At 59.6% G+C, this 20897-nt stretch overlaps 2 protein-coding genes across 9 annotated transcripts in view; one reads left to right on the top strand and one right to left on the bottom strand.

The window, feature by feature from the left end:
* PTDSS2 (phosphatidylserine synthase 2) overlaps positions 1–11439 on the top strand; it is a 29875-nt gene extending 18436 nt beyond the window's left edge. For 2 of the 7 annotated variants that reach the window (XM_079929403.1, XM_079929404.1), the window contains 9 exons: positions 1062–1129; positions 6643–6777; positions 7018–7068; positions 7834–7947; positions 8076–8194; positions 8564–8678; positions 8751–8896; positions 8988–9173; positions 9294–11439. In XM_079929403.1, the coding sequence (XP_079785529.1) occupies positions 1062–1129; positions 6643–6777; positions 7018–7068; positions 7834–7947; positions 8076–8194; positions 8564–8678; positions 8751–8896; positions 8988–9173; positions 9294–9453 (1094 nt within the window). In that variant the 3' untranslated portion in view covers positions 9454–11439. Of the gene's footprint in view, positions 1–1061; positions 1130–6642; positions 6778–7017; positions 7069–7833; positions 7948–8075; positions 8195–8563; positions 8897–8987; positions 9174–9293 lie in introns of all 7 variants that reach the window. The other 5 variants (XM_079929405.1, XM_079929406.1, XR_013829455.1 and 2 more) reach the window with 4 other exon arrangements.
* A 115-nt stretch (positions 11440–11554) lies between these two features.
* RNH1 (ribonuclease/angiogenin inhibitor 1) lies at positions 11555–19562 on the bottom strand. Of its 2 annotated transcripts, none has more exons than XM_079929407.1 (10): positions 19444–19562; positions 16891–16996; positions 14154–14324; positions 13746–13916; positions 13129–13299; positions 12878–13048; positions 12615–12785; positions 12184–12354; positions 11852–12022; positions 11555–11762 (listed from the first exon to the last, which is right to left on the bottom strand). In XM_079929407.1, the coding sequence occupies exons 2-10, from the start codon at positions 16974–16976 to the stop codon at positions 11675–11677; spliced, it is 1371 nt and encodes a 456-aa protein (XP_079785533.1). In that variant the 5' UTR covers positions 16977–16996; positions 19444–19562; the 3' UTR covers positions 11555–11674. The 2 variants fall into 2 exon arrangements, with proteins under 2 accessions (XP_079785533.1, XP_079785534.1); XM_079929408.1 differs by lacking the exon at positions 19444–19562 and adding an exon at positions 17127–17227.
* Between the last annotated feature and the right edge of the window lie 1335 nt (positions 19563–20897).

Below are 20897 nucleotides of genomic sequence, written 5' to 3' on the forward strand. Positions count from 1 at the left end.
GGATCTTCCCGGACCAGGGATCCAACCCATGTCCCCTGCATCGGCAGGCAGATTCTTTACCACTGCGCCACCAGGGAAGTGCCCTTAGGCATTTATTAAACAGGATTCTGAAGATTCTTGGAAGATAGAAGTTACCGTTGGCTTTTAGGACAGTTCTAGACCTTCCCCTTCCTGTTATCTCATCCCCCAGGGACTTGAGAGTATGGAAAGCAGATGGTGAGAGAGAGGAGTCCCGGCCAGTGAGAGGGGTTCTGAGGGACATGTTCGTTCTTTTTTCCACCTTTATTGAGATAGGATTGACACGTAACATAAGTTTAAGGTGTACCGTGTGATGATTTGATACATGGGTATTGCATACTCCAGTATGGTTAGTTAACCCCTCTGTCATCTCATGTAATCTCAACTTTTTTTGTGTGTGTGTGTGTGTGTGTGGTGAGAACATCTAAGATCAACTCTCTCAGCAACTTTAAAGTATATAATATAGAACCGCCAAGTGTAGTCACCGGAGGGACAGAAGTGCTGATTGAAACTTAAGACAGTTTCCTAAAACAAATTGGCATCCCAGGAATTCAGAGATGGTTTAATGTTGGGAAATGCGTTAATTTCATTCATCACATTAACACTAAAGAAAAAAATGGATCCTCGTAAATGCAGAAGAATAAAGTTTTGTACGCATTCCTGATAGAAACACAACATACTGGAATTAAAAGGCTCTCTTAACGTGACGAAAGGTATCCACCAAAACCCTGCAAACTTACTTGATGGAGGTTAGAAGCATACCTAGGAAACACAAGACAAGGATGTTTGCTGTCACTGCTCGAATCTGGTGGTTTGCGGGCCTTCTGTGCTGCGGGAAAGATTAGGGACGGGAATGGAAGGGAAGGAAGGAAGAACAGTCAGAGAGAAACTGTGCTCAGACCTGAGTTAGAGCTTGCTTCTGAAGTCTCTCCCAGGGACCTGAGGGCCCCGAGCAGAGGCCGCGCGCGGGAGCTGTGTGGGGCGGGGCCGCGGGCCGCAGGGCGGCGCCCCCTGATGCCGCTGTGTTCTCCGTGTCTGTACAGCCTACTGGAGGTTTTGGCTCTGCGTCAGTGTGGTCTACGAGCTGGTGCTCATCTTTATACTCTTCCAGGTAAGCGGGTCTCTTGGTTGGGTGAACTGTGAAAGTGGAGGTGGCACAGAACGCTCTGCGTATCAGCCCCCAGGGCTCTGGTAGGAGGCTGGACCCCACCCGAAGGGGGCAGGGGCTGTAGGGGTGGGAAGGCGCCAGCCATCGCCTGCGGCAGGGTCTCCGTTCTCAGCGGGCCTGGACCTCTGGGCGCAGCTGCCGCGTGGCCGGGGGACGATGGGTTCAGACGTGGACGCCTGGCGGGTGCTCCAGATCTGAGCGGGGCTGAGCCCCTCGCAGGGGGCGCCCCTGACCCCGCAGCACAGGCGCTCTGAGTGGGCAGTGGGCCCGGGCCCAGTCGCCATGGGCCTCGCTTCTGGTTTTGCGGGTGACCGGCTGTGGCTTCGTGTGCTTTTCTCCCTCTGTCACACGTTCTGCAAGGGGGTTGGGGTGGAGGTTGGAAACTTAGCTCCTCGGTAAATCTTGGATCAGGATTTGTTGCCGCTAACATCTGTCTGACTGATACTCCTGTTCTGCTGGACTTATGGAGCTCGCCTTTGAGGGTGGTCTTCAGTATTCACATCTCAAAACAGTCAGCGATAGCTGAGTGATTGAGCGTCGCGTGGGAAGGTTTGCATTTCGGGTAGGCGTGCAGGGCTGGGAGCTGTAACACCTGTTTGTGTTTGTGTGGACACCACAGTTAGGCACAGAGCCCCAGCCCCCCTCGGGTGCCACCTCCGTGGCCCTGGCCTCGCACAGGCCTCGCAGCCGCCATCTGTCCCTGAGTCACCGCCATTTGTCTCTTGGAAAGTCTCGTGTGAGTGGAGTTGTGCAGAGCGTGGCCTTCACTGCCTCTGAAACTCAACCAAGCCGTGCGCACCTACAGCCGGTCCTCTTTATCGTGGATGGGGTTCCTGGTGGAGGGACCGCCATCTGTCCATTCACTGGGGTTGTGTCTGGTTTGGGGCAGATGTGCGTGGAGCTGCTCTGAGCCTCAGGTACAGGCTCTTGTGTGGACCTGAGCTTTCATTTCTTGAGGGTGAACACTCTGGAGGGACTCCTGCGTCATAGGTTAGGTGTCTCACGCCCAGGGCAGCTGTGTCGCGCCAGCACCCTCTCTCATCCTTGGCAGTACTTGCCATCACCAGGGTCTTGTATTCTGGCCGGTGTCTCATGGATTTCATTGCATTTCTGGAGTGGCTGACGATGTTGACCAACCTCTCCTGCATATATGAGCCATGAAACAAACATCCTCCTCGGTGAAGTGTTTATTTTTTGCCCTTTTTAAAAATCGGGTGGTTTGTTTTTGTAGTGTTGAGTTATGACAGCTTTTTATTTAGTGCTGGTTACAAGGTCCTTTGCTGGATGTGCTGGGCCTTCGTTCTTCAGCAGTGGCGGTCCTTATGTCTCTTCTTTTTGTGTTTTTGATGTCATATCTAAGACTTCTTTGTCCAACACCAATTTATTAAGATTTTCTCCTATACTTCCTTTTAAAACCTACCTGCTTTTATATTTTACACTGAGATTGCTTATTCATGTTGAATTTCTTTTTACATTTTGTTTTGGAACGATTGTAGATTCACAGGAAGTTGTGAACAGATTGTACAGGTCGGTCCTGTGTTGCTTCACCCAGGCCCTCAGTATTTTGCACAAATGTAGGACAGTATGTGTACCTGAAACTAGCATAATATTGTAAGTCAACTATACTTTAATTTAAAGTATACATATATATATATGTAAGACAGTATCAAACCAGGAAACTGATATCAATGCACTCCACAGAGTGGTCACAGTTCAGTTTGACATGCATGTGTGCACACACACGTGTATGTAGAATACTGTGCAGTTTTTTTGGTTTTATTGCAGTGTATTTAATTAAAAGTATTTTTTAACTACAGTAAAAAACATAACATAAAATTTACCATCTCAGCCATCTCTAGGCGCACAGGGCGGGGCACGAAGCACATTCACATGGTCGTGTTACCTTCCCCACCTGCATCCCCAGAACGTTCCGTCTTCCCGAACGGACGCTCTGTCCCCATGAACACTCACTCCCCTCCCCTCCCCCAGCCCTGGGCCCCACCGTCTACTTTTCTGTCTCTGTGGATGTGACTCCTCCAGGGACCCCTAGGGAGTGGAATCAGACAGGATTAGTCCTTCTGTGACTGGATTATTTCACTGAGTGTGATGTCCTCAAGGTTCACCCTGTGTAGCCTGTGTCACAAGTTCCTTCCTTTTTAAGGCTCAGTAATGTTCCAGTGTGTGTTTAAACCACATTTTGTGTATCCACTCAAATGGATGGACACTTGGGTTGCCTCCACCTTTTGGTGACTGTGAACGTGGGTGTGCGAGTATCTGTTCCAGTCCCTGCTTTCCATTCCTTTGAGGACATGCCTACAAGTGGGATTGCTGAGTAACTGTTTAACCTTTAGAGGAGCGCCAGACTATTCTGCACAGCGGCTGTACTCATTTTACAGTCCCTCCAACAGTGCCCAGGCTTCCAATTTCTCCATATTCTCACCAACACTTGTTATTTTCCTTTTGGGGGGGGCGGGGTGGTGAAGTGGTAAAATATCTCGTGGTTTTCCTTCTTTTTTTTAAAAAATAAATTTATTTATTTATTTCTGGCTGCGTTGGGTCTTTGTTGCTGCGCACAGGCTTTCTCTGGTTGTGGCGAGCAGGGGCTACTCTTCATTGCGGTGCGCGGGCTTCTCATTGCCGTGGCTTCTCTTGCTGCGGAGCACGGGCTGTAGGTGCACAGGCTCAGTATCTGTGGCACGTGGGCTCAGTAGTTGTGGCTCGCGGGCTCTAGAGCGCAGGCTCAGTAGTTGTGGCGCACAGGCTTAGTTGCTCCGCAGCATGTGGGATCCTCCCGGACCAGGGCTCAAACCTGTGTCCCCCGCGTTGGCAGGCGGATTCCTAACCGCTGCACCACCAGGGGAGCCCCTGATGTGGTTTTGATTTGCATTTTCCTATCTTCTCATGTGCTTGTTGGATGTTTGTATGTCTTTTTGGGAGATCAGCTTTTGTTCTGGTTGATTTTTTTAAATGGTTCATGTTTTGTTTTATTTATTTAAAATAAACTTCTTATTTTAAGACACATTTACAGGATTGTGAAGTTAGTGCAGAGAGTTTCTTCACCCAGGGTCTCCTGTTATGAACATCTTACACTAATATGACGCATTTGTTACAGTTAATCATTATTAACTAAAACCCACACTTCCTCTCAGGTTTTCCCCTTCTCTGCAGCACAGGACCCTCCCCTCACGTGGGTCTTTCATTTCTCTCAGCAACATTGTGTGGTTTTCGGAGTGTATGTTTGCACTTCCTTTGTTAAGTGTATTCCTGAGTATCTCACTCTTTCTGATGCTGTCCTGAGTGGGACCGTCTTGATTTCGTGTTGGTCTGCTGGTCACTGGCATCTGGACATGCAGCCTGCTTGCTCTGTCGGTCTGGGTCCTCTGTGCCTACTCACTCGTTCCCACAGCTCTGCTGCTGTTCGGGGGGTTCCTGAGGGGGTCTCTGTGCAGGAATAGGGGGAGTTCACTTCTTCCTTTCCAACCTGAGTGTCTGTCTGTCCGTCCCTGGCCTCACACTGTCCCCCACTTCTTAGCGGGGAGCCCTCAGCCCTCACCAGATGCCCCTTGTCAATGGAGGAAGTTCCACTCTTCCTAATTTGTTGAGTGTTTTTTTCATGAGAGGGTATTAGATTTTGTTGGTTGGATGCTTTTCTGCATGAAATGAGATGATCACGTGGTTTTTTCCCTTTATTAACGTGACGTTTTGTGTTGATTCATTTTCTCATTTTGAACCAGCTTAGCATTCCTGGGATGAAGCCCGCTTGGCCGTGGTGTGTGGCCTTCTGTATACGCTGCTGGATTCACTTTGCTGGTGTTCTGTTGAGGATTGTTGCATCCATGTTCATAAGAGACACTGCCTGTAGTTTGCCTGGAATGTCTTTTTCTGATTTTGGTATCAGGGTTGCTGGGGGTTTGACACATGATTCTGACCGTCGGTGCTGACCCCGACCCCCTGGCAGAGGTGTGTCTGTCGGGTCCCCTCCACGCCTCGCCCTCGGGAGGGAGGCCCCCTGCGGAGTGCGCGGAGGCAGCTCCGCAATCCGATGGGAAACCTTCTGTGTGGGAGGTTTGTCTCTTCTGACTCACTGATGTGTTCGGTCATTTCTTACATCAGCGCAGACTCGTGGGTAGGTATCTACGTTATCCTTTGGGTTACAATTCAGTACTTGATTTGTTGCTCCCACTGTTCCAGCCTCGGCTGCTGGGAGCTTTCCCATACCCCACCTACGTGGGTTCTTGGTGTTTTGTTTTGGGTTTCTGAGCACCTCCCTCCTTTCTGGTGCTAGAAGACATTCCAAGCCCATCTTGGAATCTGCCATTTCTCCAGGGAGCCTGGTTCCTTTATTGGAGAATGAATGCTCTTAGGAACCAAGATGTGGGCTCTCTCGGCCAGCAGCGCGGAGCCCTGTGGGTCCTGACCAGTGAGTCTGCAGACTTATAAGTGGCCGGTTCTGGGAGGCCCCCCTGCCCAGGCTGCTGTCCTCTCCCAGAGCCATGTCACGAGGGGTCAGTCGGCCTCCCTGGCCTTTGCTGGAGTGGAGGTTCATGGTCTGGCCCTCTGGGCTTGGGTGACAAGCTCTCAGCTGGGACCGGAGCTGACTTCCTTGGGTCACGTCAGCCCTCAGATGCCCTGAGACAGAGACTCGTTACAGTGCTGTTTTTCGCTTCTCTGAGGGTTGAGTGTCCAGGGATCTGAGCCCCTACTGACCTGGCTCCGGAGCAGAGCCCGTGGGGCCATCCTGACTCAGGAACACAGCGGTGTCGCCCTCAGATCCCGTGTGACCAGGGCACACGTGGCGGGGAGGGTTCAGTTGTTCGTGGTGTCACCTCAGTCATGTGACAAGATGCAGGTCTGAGTGTCATCTGTCCACACACCCCACGGACCGCGTCTCGTCACCCCAGCCTAGAGCCTCTTCCCCGCTGTGCCCTTTCGCTGGTACTCGGGGCAGGAGCGAGGGGATAGGGTCCTGATGACGGGTGTCCCAGGGTGCCTCCTGTGGACCAAAGGCCCCAGCTGGCAGCCAGCGGGGGCCTGAAGGGAGGAATGGGGGGGGTCCTCTTCTGCCAGGGTGCGCCCCCAAAAGCCCACTTTGTGCCGAGGCTGGAGGGCTGTTTGGCTAACGCTGGCGTCTGGGAGAGGCTGTCCGGGCGCCGCCTGGAGAAGTGTGTCCCACTGTGCTGTTCCTCGGTGTGGGGTCTGGACCCCGAACCGGACGTAGGGAGGAGAGGTGGGGAGACTGGTGATCTGAGCACCTTCCCACGGGAGGTGTCCCTGCGACGCCACGTGGTGTTGTCCTGGGGTCCCATGGGGGCGTGAGGACATCCTCGGACTTGGCACATCCCCGCTCTGCCCGGCTGAAGTGGGGGCGATGCCGAGACAGTGCTTCCCCTCGCGGTTGGTGGGTGCTGTCTGCGCACCCCAAACCCTGCCCCACTGACATGCCGCCGCCCTTGCAGACCGTCCAGGACGGCCGCCAGTTTCTGAAGTACGTAGACCCCAGGTTGGGGGTCCCGCTGCCGGAGAGGGACTACGGGGGAAACTGCCTCATCTATGATGCCGACAACAAGACCGACCCCTTCCACAATGTCTGGGTAGGTGCCCGGAGGGGGACGGCCGGCCTCATGACACGGGGGCCCCACCACCTCCCACGCGGGAAGCTCGGCGCTGCCCCAGGCATGGATGCTTCTGGGACCCGAGTCACTCTGGACTGGATGGGATGAGGGTACCAGGGGCCATGCCGCCCACACGCGGGGATGCCTCTGGCTGCGGCGGGGCCCCTTCCCAGCTCACGATGGTGGACCGAGCGTGAGGCCTGCCTCTGTGCCCCACAGGACAAGCTGGACGGCTTTGTGCCCGCACACTTCATCGGCTGGTACCTGAAGGTAGGCACCTCCTCGTTGGGCGGGGTACCTGGTTTCGGAGCCGCCCTGAACTCTGGGCCATTTTCCAGCCGTGCGGTGGGTTGCGGCCGCGGTGCAGGACAGGCGGGCTGCTGAGCTGGGGGGGTGCCTGACCCAACCTTGCGTGTCCTGGGCGTTGCGGTGGCCGCTGGAGAGCAAAGGGGAGAGACCCACGGGGGGCCCCCGGCCCCCATCCCACCCAGCCCTGGGCATCCTCAGGCCTGGACACACAAGTCGTCGACATACCTGCAAGTTGCCTCAAAGTCTTTTTTTTTTTTAAATAAATTTATTTATTTAATTTATTTATTTTTGGCTGCGTTGGGTCTTCGTTGCTGCACGCGGGCTTCCTCTAGTTGTGGCGAGCGGGGGCTGCTCTTCGTTGCGGTGCGCGGGCTTCTTGTTGCGGTGGCTTCTCTTGTTGCGGAGCACGGGCTCTAGGCACGCGGGCTTCAGTAGTTGTGGCTCGCGGGCTCTAGAGCACAGGCTCAGTAGCTGTGGCGCACGGGCTTAGTTGCTCCGCAGCATGTGGGATCTTCCCGGACCAGGGCTCGAACCCGTGTCCCCTGCATTGGCAGGCGGATTCTTAACCACTGCACCACCAGGGGAGCCCTCAAAGTCTTAACTTGGGGCGGCTGGAGCCACAGCTGCCCTGCCGCCGTGCCCCGCCTGAGGGCAGTGGGGCGGGGGTAGGGGCGGGCTGTCCTTGGGGGATCCCGCCCTGGGGGCTGACGTCCTGGCGGCCCGCAGACCCTGATGATCCGTGACTGGTGGATGTGCACGATCGTGAGCGTGATGTTTGAGTTCCTGGAGTACAGCCTGGAGCATCAGCTGCCCAACTTCAGCGAGTGCTGGTGGGACCACGTAAGTGCCGCCCTCTGCGTCCCGGCCACAGCGGGGGGCGGCGGGCGGCACGGGCTCCCCTCAGCCAGGGCCGTGCGACCTGGGGGCCTGTGGCACCCACCTCCCTCCCACCTGGCTCCCGCCCCCAGTGGATCATGGACGTGCTCGTCTGCAACGGGCTGGGCATCTACTGCGGCATGAAGACGCTCGAGTGGCTGTCCCTAAAGACGTACAAGTGGCAGGGCCTCTGGAACATTCCGACCTACAAGTACGTCTAGAGAGCAGCCCTGCCCCGCACAGGCCTTGACCCCAGTGTGGGGCCTGCAGGCCCCCCCCCGCCGCGAGGTCCTTTCGTGAGGTGCTACAGGCGAGGATCTTGCCTCTGTAAACTCCACCGAGGATGTGACCCTGGGTGCTGCCCTCGTGGCGGCCGGGACGTCAGCCCGTCCCCATCCAGCCGGCTCCTCTTACTCCCTGCTGGCCCTTCTCGGGATCGTCCCTTCCCAGCCGCCTCCCTCTGTGAAGAAGTAGAGAAACAGTCCAGGAAAAGACCTGGGGGGCCGGGGGGTGGGTGGCGCGGGCCGGGGTCGAGTGTGCCCGGTGGGCGTTGCCCTGGGCTGACGGGCCGCGGTTCCAGGGGCAAAATGAAGAGGATCGTCTTCCAGTTCACGCCCTACAGCTGGGTCCGCTTCGAGTGGAAGCCAGCCTCCAGCCTGCGCCGCTGGCTGGCCGTGTGCGGCATCATCCTGGTGGTAAGGCCTGTGGCCTCCTGCATGCCCCTGCCCTCCCCGCCCCGGGCGCCCTCCACCCTCCTCTGCCCCCAGTTTCTCTTGGCAGAGCTGAACACCTTCTACCTGAAGTTTGTGCTGTGGATGCCCCCCGAGCACTACCTGGTCCTCCTGCGGCTAGTCTTCTTTGTCAACGTGGGCGGCGTGGCCATGCGGGAGATCTACGACTTCATGGACGACCCGTGAGGGCCAGGGTGGGGCCTGGGCCGTGGAGGGGGGGGCGCGGGGGCGGGCGCTCTCGAGCCTCACCCCTGCACCCGCCTCCCTCTGCAGGAAGCTCCACAAGAAGCTGGGCCAGCAGGCCTGGCTGGTGGCGGCCATCACCGTCACGGAGCTGCTCATCGTGGTGAAGTACGACCCGCACACGCTCACGCTGTCCCTGCCCTTCTACATCGCCCAGTGCTGGACGCTCGGCTCCGTGCTCGCCCTCACCTGGACCGTCTGGCGCTTCTTCCTGCGGTGAGCGCCGTGGCCCCGGTGGTCCTGCCTCCCCACCCCAGGCTCTGAGCTCCCCTGCGGGGCAGTGTCCAGGGACCTCCGTGGGCCAGCCAGTGGTGACGCAGCCCCCGCTGTCCCCAGGGACATCACCCTGAGGTACAAGGAGACACGGCGGCAGAAGCAGCAGGGCAGGGACGACCAGGGCAGGGCGGACGGCAGCGTGGACGGGCGCCCACCAGGGCCCGACGACCCCTCGGGGCCCGAGGAGGCCGAGAGGGAGGGGGTGCCAGCACCGCACTGACGCTGTGGCTGGGCCTGCAGAGCCCAGGCCCGGCGCCCTCCGCCCTCTGCGGTTCCCGCCAGGAGCCTTCCAGCAGGCCTCAGCCCTCAAGGTTCTATCTCCCTTTTCTCCCGCGTGCACGGTGGGGTGGGGCGCGCGCGTGTGTGTGGTGTGTGCACACGTGTGGGTGCGTGTGTGTGTGCACGTGTGCTCCTGAGGCCCTGGGGCTCGCCCTGGGCCGGCTGGTCCCCCTTCTGTGCAGTCAGCCCGCCGCCTTGGCCACCCCGAGCCTTGGTGCCCAGACGGCCCAGCCCAGGCAGCAGCGTCTCGGTGCCCCTCTCCGCTCCCTGGGCCCCGCCGGTCCCCCACGACCTTCTGGCGGCACGTGTGAAGGACAGTCGTCCAGGGACGCCCTGGCGTGGCTGGGAAAGGGCAGATCCGCTTCCTCGGGAGCTTCCATCTGACCCTCCAACCTGGAGGTGCGTGCACAGGGCTGCCCGCACATCGACTCAGAGACTCCAAGGCCTGGTGCCCGCCGTCAGGAGGGTGGGTCGTGAGGGAGGGTCTCTGTGGCCCAGGGTTGAGGTCACCCCCACGAGCAAACAGAACAAATAAAAGCCACGGTGACGGCCTGCAGCTCCGCAGCTCCTCGCTGCCCCTCGCCCCTGCCCCACCCTGTGCCGCCCAGAGGGCAGCTGGGAGCCACTTGGGCTGGACACCTATCCTGGCAGACGACCAGAGGGCACGAGGGTCGCCGGCCCCCCGGCGCCTCCTGCTGCATCCGCCCCTCGGGCCGGTCCCAGGGAGCTAGTTCTGGGCGGGGTGTGGGTGACGGCACACCGTCTTCAGGCTTCACATGCACCGGCGAAGGGAAGCGCCCTGATTTCCGAGCAAGGGTGACACTCCCGACCTTCCCAAGGGCAGGGCCTCTCAGAGCGCCAGGGCCTTGGTGGTGGACTTGTTTCCTTAGTTTATTTTCCCGCAGCTATTTCTAGGGAGAATTTCAAACCTAGGGCGGCGGTTGTGAGGACGGACAGCGGCGTGCCTGTGCCCCCACCCCACCCGCTGCTCTTGCGTTGTGCTGTTGAGCTGAGTTTCTCAGCCTCTGGCTTCCGTGGGCTTCCTCACGTCAGGGGTGTGACCCGGGGCCTCAATGTGCCCCGCCCCACCTGCTGCTGTCCGAGTGTCACCTTTGATCTGGGTTTAGGGCCGACGCCTGTCCCAACACTGCGGAGACACCAAGCGTCCTGTCTGCCCACCTCCACCCGGGGTTCTCGGCGTCACAGGGTTCAGTCGCTCTGGTCCCAGATTACCTCATTCCTGTGGCCTGTGCTCTCCCTGCAGGGCTGGAGGCCCGTGTTGCTCACTGGTCCCAGGCGTGGCCCCCAGGAGCGGTTTCTGGCCCACGGTGGGTGCAGGTTCCCCTGGAGCGTCTCCCGGGTCCACCCAGTCCTCCACAAATCCTGCTCTCTTCTGGGGGCCCTGGGTACCTTCAGGGCTTCGTCGTGATGGCAGGAAGTTACTGCCCAGGCGCCGACCCTCTGAAAGCTGCCCAGTGTCACACCTTGATCGTGCTGCTCAGGACAGGTCACCCCTACGCTGTCCGCCCACGGCCAGACGAGGCCAGTGAGACGGAGCAGACCCTGCCCTTACGTCCACAGGGCTCCAGCCTCCACCAGGAGAGCACTCGGGAGCCAGCCGTCGGCAGGCTCGGCCAGGCCCTGGGAGCAGCTCCCAGCCGGGCTTTCCGGCCCACACACAGGAGGTCCGAGCACGCTGCCAGCCAATGACCAACGCTGCTGGCCAAGGTGAGCCAGGCCCCGAGGCCAGGGGCCACGTTCTGGTGCCCCTTAGTGCAGGCGGGATGCCGTCCTCACAGACCCGAGGCGGGGAAGGCCTGTAGGACGGGGTGGCCTACGAGGCCGCAAGGAGCAGGACCCCGCCAGCACCTGGGGAGCTCAGACCGGACCCCCACGGAGGACCCCGCTGGGCGCAGCCGCCACCAGGCCCGGACCCCCGACTTGACTTGCCTAAGGCTGCTACGTCTGTGGTGCTCACGAAAACATCACCCCCTTGACACCAGAGCCTCGTGGGGACCACGAGAACAGACAAAGACCCCTCCTGCCAGAAAAGCGTTTTAATAAAGTGCCTAAAATGCTCTCCCAAAAATAAGCTGATTTAAGCTCTTCTCTCGGTTAAAGCCAGGACTCCTCGTGGGAGGAGGGCCGTCTGGGGAGGGGCGTCAGAAGATGAGCCGCAGGCCGGGCTTGCTCCCCTCCAGGGCCCGCAGGCGCTCCTCCACCACCTCCGTCCAGTAGATGTCGTACAGGCTGCAGGGAGGGAGGGGGTGAGGTAGCAGCAACACCCCCCACCCCGCCCCGTGTGCCTCGCCTGTCCCCCGCACCCCAGGGCCACTCACACCAGCTGCTCCAGGGCGCAGCCGGGCTGCTCCAGGCTGCCCAGCAGCTGCAGGACGCCGGGGTCACCCAGGCCGTTGTTGCTCAGGTCCAGCTCGCGCAGGCTGCGATTGGTCAGCAGGAGCGAGGCCAGGCCTCCACAGGCGCCGTCTGTCACGTCACAGTCCCCCAGCCTGGGCGGAGGGCAGGGCCGAGGTCAGGTGGAGGGTGCGCCCCCAGGTGGCTGTGCAACCAGGGCCCAGGCCCTGATCATGGAGCGCGAGGGGGCGGGTTTGAGTCTTAGCTGTCCCCACCCTCAGCCCGGGCGGACGGGGCGCCCCCCGAGCAGGCTCACCAGAGCACCCTCAGTGTGGCGCCGGGCTGGCACAGGGCCTGGCACAGGGCTTGGACGCCCGAGTCGCCCAGCTGGTTGTTGCTCAGCTGCAGCTCCAGGAGACTCTTGTTCTGGGTCAGCATCGAGCCGAAGTGGTGGCAGCAGGCGGCCGTGAGGCTGCAGGACTTCACCCTGCGGGCGGCAGACGGGGACTGGGGCCACCGTGGCCCACGCCACTGGGGTGCCCCGGGAGGGCCCTGGGGATCTGAGCGCCAGCGCCCCGCCCCCGCCACCGAGTCTCTGCCTGTCTTCAGTGGCTCCACCTCGGCGCACACCCGCCCCGCCCCCCGAGGGCACCTGCACCTCGCCAGCCCCCGGCGCTGGCCCCCCCGGGCCACCCAGGATCCTCTGCATGGGCCCTCCCATCCCCTGGTGCCACGCGGCCCCCTCACCACAGGGACTCCAGCTGGCAGCCCGGCTGCAGCAGGCTGTCGCACAGCAGCCGGGCGCTCTCGTCACCCAGACTGTTGCCCGCCAGACTCAGCTCCTTCAGGGTCTCCTTGGCCTGGAGGATGCGGCAGAGGTCTCTGCAGCCACTGGTGGTGATGTCACACTCCCAGAGCCTACAGAGGCGAGTCCCCCGTCAGCACAGAGAGGCTCCCAACGCGTCCTGCCACCCCCAAGGTTTTGTCTGCCCAGCCGGAGGCCAGCTCACCAGAGGGTCTTGAGCTGGGAGCCGGGGCTCAGCAGCCCAGGGCACAGCTCCGCGATGCCTGCATCGCCCAGCGGGTTGCTGCCCAGGTCCAGCTCGTTCAGCGAGGGCTGGGAGGCCACGATCCCACACAGGTCCTTACAGTTGGCCGGCGTGAGGCCGCAGTTCTCCAGCCTGGGGGCACGAGAGGCGCTAGGAGCTGGGGCGCCCCCCGCAGCCCCCGCCCTGCCCCCCAGCCCCAGCCCGGAGCTTACTTGAGTGCCTCCAACTGGCAGGCGGAGTCCGCCAGGCCCCGGCACAGCTCCCGGATGCCAGCCTCGCCCAGGTCATTATTGCTCACCATGAGCTCCTTCAGGTCCCGTGTGGCCCTGAGCACCGCGGCCAGGGGCTCACAGGCCGCGGCCGTCAGGTTGCAGTACTCCAGCCTGGGGGCGGGCGGGCAGTCAGCCCCTCGGCCGCAGGAATGCGGCTTGGCCCAGGGGGCACCGGTCTGGGTCTGCTTTCCCACCCCAGCCGTGAGGCCTGCGGAGACCGGACGGCTGCCTCGCAGTGTCAGCACGGCAGCGGCCGAGGGGCCATCTCCCTGGGCGGCGGGCGCCCAGAGACCCAGGAGAAAGACACCCAGCCCGAGCTGGGGCTTTCCGGCTTGGCTTCCTCCCTCCGTGGCTGACCCCGTCTGTGTGCTCACTCGGGGTCACAGGCCAGCTGCCAGCTGCTTTCAGAGGCCACAACCCCAGCCTCAGGGAAGAGCCCCTCCTCGAAGCTCCCTGGCCGATGAGCTGGGGAGGGGGCTTGCCCAGGGCAGACAGCCGAAACCCAGGGGACGGGTGGGTGCGGGCACCTCAGGGCCCCGGGTGGGGTGCACACTCACTGCAGCTTCTCCAGGTGGCACTGCGGGTCCAGGAGCCCCTCGCAGAGCAGCTGCAGGCCGGCGTCACCCAGCGGGTTGTCGCTGAGGTTCAGCTCCCGCAGGGTGGACAGGGAGCGCAGCACGCCGGGCAGGACCCTGCAGCCGGCCTCCGTCAGGCAGCAGTTCTGGAGGCTGGACACACGTGGCCGTCAGCGGGCCCCACGAGCCGGCTGCGGCTCCCACGCAAGACGAGCCACCCTCCATCTGCCGGAGCCCAAGCAAGGCGGACACAGAACTGCCGCCACCACACACATCCCCACGGGGGAGGCCAGGCAGCCGGCCTTGCAGGAGGAGATGCGGGGTGGGGGCCGCGAGAGGGCTCAGGTGTGCCTCAGGGCCCGGAGCCCAGGAGTGACCGGCATGGCTCACTTGAGCTTCTGGATCTTGCAGGTGGGGCTCTGCAGGCCCTGGAGCACCAGGTGCACGCCGCTGTCGCCCAGCTCATTGGTGCGGAGGCTGAGCTCCGTCAGGGAGGGGTTGGCCCGGAGCGCGGAACCGATGTCCTTGCACCGCACCTCCGTGAGGCCACAGTCGTCCAGCCTGCAGACAGACACTCAGTCACTTCACACAGCAGGTTGTGACCCATTCTTGGGCCAAGAACTCGACGAGGTGGGTCACAACCAACACATCTTAAAATGAAAGAGAAAAAGCGCGTGGATCGTCTCGTAAAAACTGTTAAGATACTGGCACCTATATGGACGCGTATCTCCGCATCTTCCCCGGGACACGGTCAGGGGGCACAAGTGCCCCTCCACCCCCAGGAGAGAAACCAAACCTGGAGGCGGCAGCTCGAGGGCAGAGCCCGGCTGAAGAGGCTCGGAGAGGCCAGCGTGGAACGTGCCAAACCCTGACCCAGGATCACGCCCACCGATTAAGTGAACCACTGAGTCAATACAGGTGGAAGGAAAGCCAGCTCTTCCTCAGAGAATGACAAGTGATAAATGTGGAAGGAATGAAAAAATTAAACACCCCAGTGAGGCAGAGTCCCAGGAACACTTCAGGCCAAAAACCCACCAACAGCTGCGACGATCAACAGGCAAAAAGTCCGAGCAGAAACAGGACGTGAGCAGAGTCTGAAGGGGTGTCACGCCGAGAAGTGGCAGGCACCCGCATCAGGTGGTCACGGCGACCATTAGGGGTGACCACATGGCACCGCTGTGACAAGACCTCCCACGATACGATACGCCAGGCAGGACACAACGTCATTTCTGTGTTGTCTGTGGCCAAAACGTGTGACTCGACCCTGAGAAGACGCCAGAGGCCCTTTCACCTGAGCCCGAGTGAGCGGACCCCAGAGGCAGGCGGCCAAGGACAAGGCGGGACGGAGGGACCATCACAGACAGGAGGGGCCGTGAAGACGTGGCGATGATGCCGTGGCGGGTCCCGCACGAGCCGGGAACAGGAGAGGACACGCACGGAAAAGCCGGTGACGTGAGTCAAGGCGGCCGTGTTGGGCTCTTAGCTTTGACCAGCGCCCCAGGCGACGGGGCACGGGGGACCCTGCACTGTCTTTGTGACTCTTCCATAAACCTTCCATAAACCTATTCCATAAAACTATTTCAAGTAAGTTCAAAAGAAGAAAGATAAGCAGGGACTTGAGGACACAGGGAGGGGAAGGGTAAGCTGGGACGAAGTGAGAGTGTGGCATGGACCTATATACACTACCAAACGTAAAACCGATAGCTAGTGGGAAGCAGCCGCATAGCACAGGGAGATCAGCTCGGTGCTTTGTGACCACCCAGAGGGGTGGGATAGGGAGGGTGGGAGGGAGGGAGACGCAAGAGGGAAGAGAGATGGGAACATATATATATGTACAACTGATTCACTTTGTTATAAAGCAGAAACTGTAAAGCAATTATACTCCAATGAAGGTGTTAAAAAGAGTAAAATGACACATGTAAGAAGCTATTTATTATAGCATTGTTTATAATAACAAAAGGTTAGAAGCAATTAATTGCTTTGGAGCCCTAATAAGAAAAAAAAGTGTCTCTAAATGCCTGGGTAAGATTTCCAAAATAGATTAAGGGAAAAAGGAAGGTTATACAACAAAGTGAAGCCTACGCTGCTATTGCTATTTGTCTAAAACCGAGGGGAAAAGAATTGGAAATCTGCTAACCTCGCCCTTGCCGCTCCGCCGCACACGCCGTACTTCGGAGAGCTCACCATTCCTCAGTGTACCCTTCGGGCACTGTACCTTCTTAAACGCTGTTCCCACTGCTCTTCCTCCCAGCCCTCGCCTTCCTGCTGGCCCTTCCCAAGATACTCACGCGTATACACATGCTTCCTTGTATTAGAAACACAAATGGCATACTGTGCATGCTGTTCTGCACTTTTTTTACTTAATACACATTTGCACATCAAGGGCTGTCTAATGCTATTTTATAACCGTATACTTCTCCACTGAACAGATACATCATAACTGATTTAATCAGTCCCCATTAATGGGTATTTCCATTGTTTCCTATCTTTTGCTATTAAAAATAATGCTGTAATGAACATTCTTGTGCATATGTTATTTCACATTATATCTACGGAATTATACCTGGGGGCTAAATTCTTAGAAACAAGGGTAGTTGATGCAGAGGGCAACAGAGTGGACTGGGCACAGGAGTAAGACTTTTCACTGTATTCCCTTTTGTGTCTTTTTGATTTTGTACCATATGTCTTACCTATTCAAAAATAAAATATTTTTAAATCCAAAAAAAAAAAAGATAGGCAGGCACTCATCTCTTGCTCGTGAGCCCTGAGGAACCTGCGGGTTTGAGGGCCTCAACAGCAGAAGTCAGCCTGGACTTGGATTCCCAGCCCGCAGCCCGGCAGGGGCAGAGGACAGGCAGTGCCCACAAGAGCCGGCTGTGGCGACTGCCTTTCCAGGGGAAGGGGACGAGCGGAGGAGACCCTGGGCCAGGTTGCTCTGCCCACCAGGCCTGGGCCAGAATGGGTTTACATTCAAACGGTTGGAACAAAATACAAAAGGAGTCACATTTTATGCCACGTGAAAATCATACAAAATTTACATCACGCTTCTGTAAGTGAAGTGACCTGGGAGCACCCCTCACCCCCTGCGGGGTGATGACCCCGGGGACGCAGGCACGGCTGGTCCTACCTGACCACCTCGTACTGCTGGATCAGAGGCAGGAGCTCTGTCCACCGGGCGTCACTCAGCTGCTCACACTGGATGTCGAGCTTCATGGTGGGAGGCGAGGTGTTGCCTAGACACAGGCAGGGGAGAAGGAGAGGATTTCAGCCAAACTCTCAAGGTCTGACAGGCCAGAGATCCAGTGGACGGAAGACGTCCAAACAGGACCCCAGGGGACATTCCAGGAGAAGCCACAGCCTCACCGCCTGCTTTGTTTCCCTTCTTCAGCACCTTTATCCACGTCAGCCTCCAGAAGCAGAAATGGGAGAGGGCTCCCGGGCAAAGACTGCCACGGACCGCAGAGCTGGGGGACGTGGCTGCGGGGACAGAGGCCGCTCTCACCCCCCAGCCTCCTGGGCACCTCCCACCCGAGGAAGGGGAGACCGGCGCTCACCGCCCGAAGCCCTGCCTCTGCCTTGCCAGCAAGGACAGGTGGCGGGGGGCGGGGAGAGGTGGCGCCTGTGGGCCCGGACAGTGTGCAGACCCCAGCCAGGAGGGCGCAGGGGCCCCAATCTGTGACTTCTCCCCTCCGAGAACAGGAAGGCAGCGCACAGCCCCACCTGGCCGGCATCCACAAAGCCAGACACACCCAGGATGCCAGCACCTGAGGCCTCACTGCCCTGAAGCAGCCCTGTCAGGTGGTCAGCCGGCAGTTCCTGAGGGGTACCAGCCACAAGCGCCCTGGCCAGGACAGAGAAGGCGGGGCGGGGACCCCAGGTCCAGCGACCTGCGCGCCGGATGGTGCCTTCATGGGTGGCCGCCCGGGGCGCCTGTTTCCATGAGCCCCTTCTGGGCCTGGGACTCTGGACAGGGCACGTCCTCTGCCCAACCCCGGCTCAGCCCAGGGACCAGCCCACAAAGAAGCCAGTCCACCAAGCAGGCTGAGAAAAGAGGGAGGCCTCTGGCCAGCAGGTCTGGGATGGGAGGTCACAGGCCCTGAAGCCTCACCAGGGCCACACACAGCGCCTGAACAAATGAGTAACCAGAGCCCCGGGCGGGTGCCGACTGTGGCCCTGAAGGGGGGGCCAGCAGGAGAGGAACCCAGTGGCAGCCGTGAGCTGGGGGGTGCCCGGGAGTGGGGCAGGGAGCGGGCTTTCAGTCAAGAGCAACAGGAAGTTCAGTAAACACCCACGCCTGGATGCCATGCCTTTCCAGGTCTCTGGAGACAGGATGACTCAGACCCATGTGAGGTTCCCGGTTCCCCGAAACCCCCAGATTCCTGAGAACAATGCTTCACTCATGTTTGTGTCCGTGCCTGGCACAGCCCCGGCCTTGCTGAAGAGGGCATGCCCCCTGCCGGGCCCCGGCTGGTTCGAGCCCACAGCGGGGAGGAGGGCCAGCCCAGGCAAAGGCTCTAGGTACATTCCTCCTGGGAGGCCCCTGGTGCCAATGATCAGGTAAGATTCGGATTCGCGTGTTCATGTCCCAGCAGAGAGGCCTACTAAGAAACTGAGGCGAGGGCACGGGTAACTGGCCACTTCCCGTACCATCCCAGGGAAGGGCCATCCCAGGGAGAGACCACCCAGCCCACTGGCCAGAGCACGTGAGCAAAACCAGGCCTGCCACCCACCCCCAGCCCAGGGTGTGGCCACCCAAACCCTGACTCAGAACCCTCAGTCATCGCGAGAGAGGGACCAGGGGGAGGGGCCCCTGAGGATCTCCAGCCCCGACACCGCTCCCCCCGGCTGCTCCCTCCCAGAATCCAGTGTGACATTAGGGGACTCGCCTCTCCAGAGTAGGAAACTGATACCCGGCAGCTGCGCCCCCCAAGCCCCCAGACTTTACTAGACCCAGAGTATCCCTTTGGTTGGCCTGCAGGCGTCTTAGCCTCCAGAGGACACGGATCCCTTTGAGAACCCATGTAAAAGTGTTAACATCCCGCAAAGATGCCGCGTGTACAGCCTTCCTCACAAGCCCCCAGTTACGGTGCCTGATCTGGACAGGAACAAGCACATGTCCGGCCCACGGCCTCCCTGGCAATCAGGACCCCCACCAGCTGGGCTGCTCCCCAGGCCCCAAGTTGCGGATCCAGGATCTCAACAACGGCCCCTAATTAATGCTTCCAAGTGCGGGGACAGGGCGCTGCGCAGGACCGCGCCGGAAGCCAGGAGTTGCGTCTTCTCCGCCTCAGCATCCGGCCCGGGCCTTCCCTGGAGCGGTGCCCGCGGCCCGCCCCCCGCTACCGGCGCAGCTTGGTTACCTCTGCGAGGCGCGGGGGGTGGCGGGAGGCAGGGGCGCGCCGGGGTCCGCGCGGAGCAGCCCGCCGCCGCCGCCGCCCTCCACGCCCGCCCGAGGCTCCGCATGTGTCCGGGGGTCGGAGGTCAGCGCGGGGTCGGGCCGGGGCCTCTCCAGGGAGAGGCGGGCCACTCAGAAGCGCGGAGAGGGCTCCCCGCGCCCCCGGCCCCCGCACTTTCTCGGGTCCGGGGACCGTCCGCCACGCGGTCAGCGGCTGGGGGACCCCCAAAACGCCGCGCCCCCCTCGCCGGCCCGCTCCCGCCCTGTCCCGACCCCGGACCTCACCTCTCGGGCCTCCACCGCAGACCAGAGAGCAGAGCTGCGTCTTCCGCCCGGGCAGGGGGTGGGGTCACGTCCTGGGGCGGGGCCTTGGAGAGTGGGGGCCGGGCGGGCCCAGAGCCCCGCGCCAGGTCGCCCTCGCCCACCGAACCCCGGCTGGAGGACACTAGACCCTGGGAAGGGCCCGCCCGACATCCCTCCATCCCTCCCCGGCTTGGCCCCGGGTCTTTTTCTGAGACGCGCGCCGAGCCAGCGCCCACAGCTAAGCCTTCGCCGCTTTCCGCTGAACTCTGGGGTAAAAGTTGACGTCCCAGTTTGATTTTCCACTTTGTCGCCCAGAACGGGGGCAGGCCACCTTGCGGGGAGGGGGCGTCAGGCGGAGATGCGGGCGCAGGCGCGGGGAGCCCCGACCACTCCCAAGGAGACAGAGGCCGTCGGGGCTTTCTCTGCGCCCTCCCACCAGCAGGCAGGACGTGGGAGTTTCCCAAAGCACAGAAATCGAATATCTGAGACACTTCTTTTTGCTGCCACACAGGAAAAGATGGAAACTATCTGTCTTGGCTGTGATGAAATGCGTCAGTGTGTAAGCAGATACGGTAGGTTTCCTGGGAGAGAGAACCAGGCATGGCTTTCTTAACAGAAGCCATTTTTTGGCCTAAGCCGTTTTGTGATCTAAGCTGGGCCACAATGCTTTGCCCTTGAACAGGTCTCAGTAATTGATGATCTTAAGGGAACAAAAGAACGCAGAAACAAACGACTGTAATCAGACAAGAGAAGTAACAACAGCAAAAATAATGTTCCAGTTGTAAAGACTCCCGGTTCTGTTTCAATGGTGACGATTAGCCTGAAGCCGCAACCACCAGACCTACCGGAATCTAAGGGGTGAAGATGACCTTTTCTGACCCTCCTGACTTCAATCAAATGAACCCAGGACTCTGCGGGGAGACACTGCTTTGGAGAAGATCCCCAGTGTTCCCCTTACTTGCAGCCAGAAATAAACCCTTCCTTTCCGGATCTGTGGCTTGGCTGTGTCTTTTGGCTCAACACTCACCACAAGGCGAAACGTCTTTCGGGTAACAAGCGTGGCATCTGGCTTATGTAAAACACTACACACCCCTGCATTTCTGTGTATCGATCAAGAGGAATATTCATGCATGAGCTTAGGAGACATGTTCAAAATGTCTTTTTGCAGCATTTTGCAACTGTCCAAACCTGGAAACAATCTAAATGTCTACCAGTAGGAAGATGGTTAAAGGCTTCGTAACACACCTGTTTTGCGCCCCTCTTGGCTTAGCCATAACCAGTGTCGTGGCTGGACTTGCCCTTGTGATTGCAAGGCAGCCTTCAACAAAGACCATTAGGAAGCTTTGGGAAAAAAAAAAAGGTTTATTACTCACATGTGTTGGAATGCACATGGCATACCTGGGGCCACAGAGCGAGGTGGGGAGGGGGCGGGGGGT

This window comes from Stenella coeruleoalba (assembly GCF_951394435.1).
Source record: "Stenella coeruleoalba genome assembly, chromosome: 8".
NCBI lineage: Eukaryota > Metazoa > Chordata > Mammalia > Artiodactyla > Delphinidae > Stenella > Stenella coeruleoalba.

Excerpts from the sequence above, each read along its gene's own strand:
- RNH1 (XM_079929407.1), bottom strand. The coding sequence starts at position 16,976 with ATGAAGCTCGACATCCAGTGTGAGCAGCTGAGTGACGCCCGGTGGACA. Across the intron at positions 13,917-14,153 it reads TGCAAGATCCAGAAGCTCAA|CCTCCAGAACTGCTGCCTGA; the intron begins GTGAGCCATGCC and ends ACGTGTGTCCAG. Across the intron at positions 12,786-12,877 it reads TCCCAGCTCAAGACCCTCTG|GCTCTGGGAGTGTGACATCA; the intron begins GTGAGCTGGCCT and ends TCGCCTCTGTAG.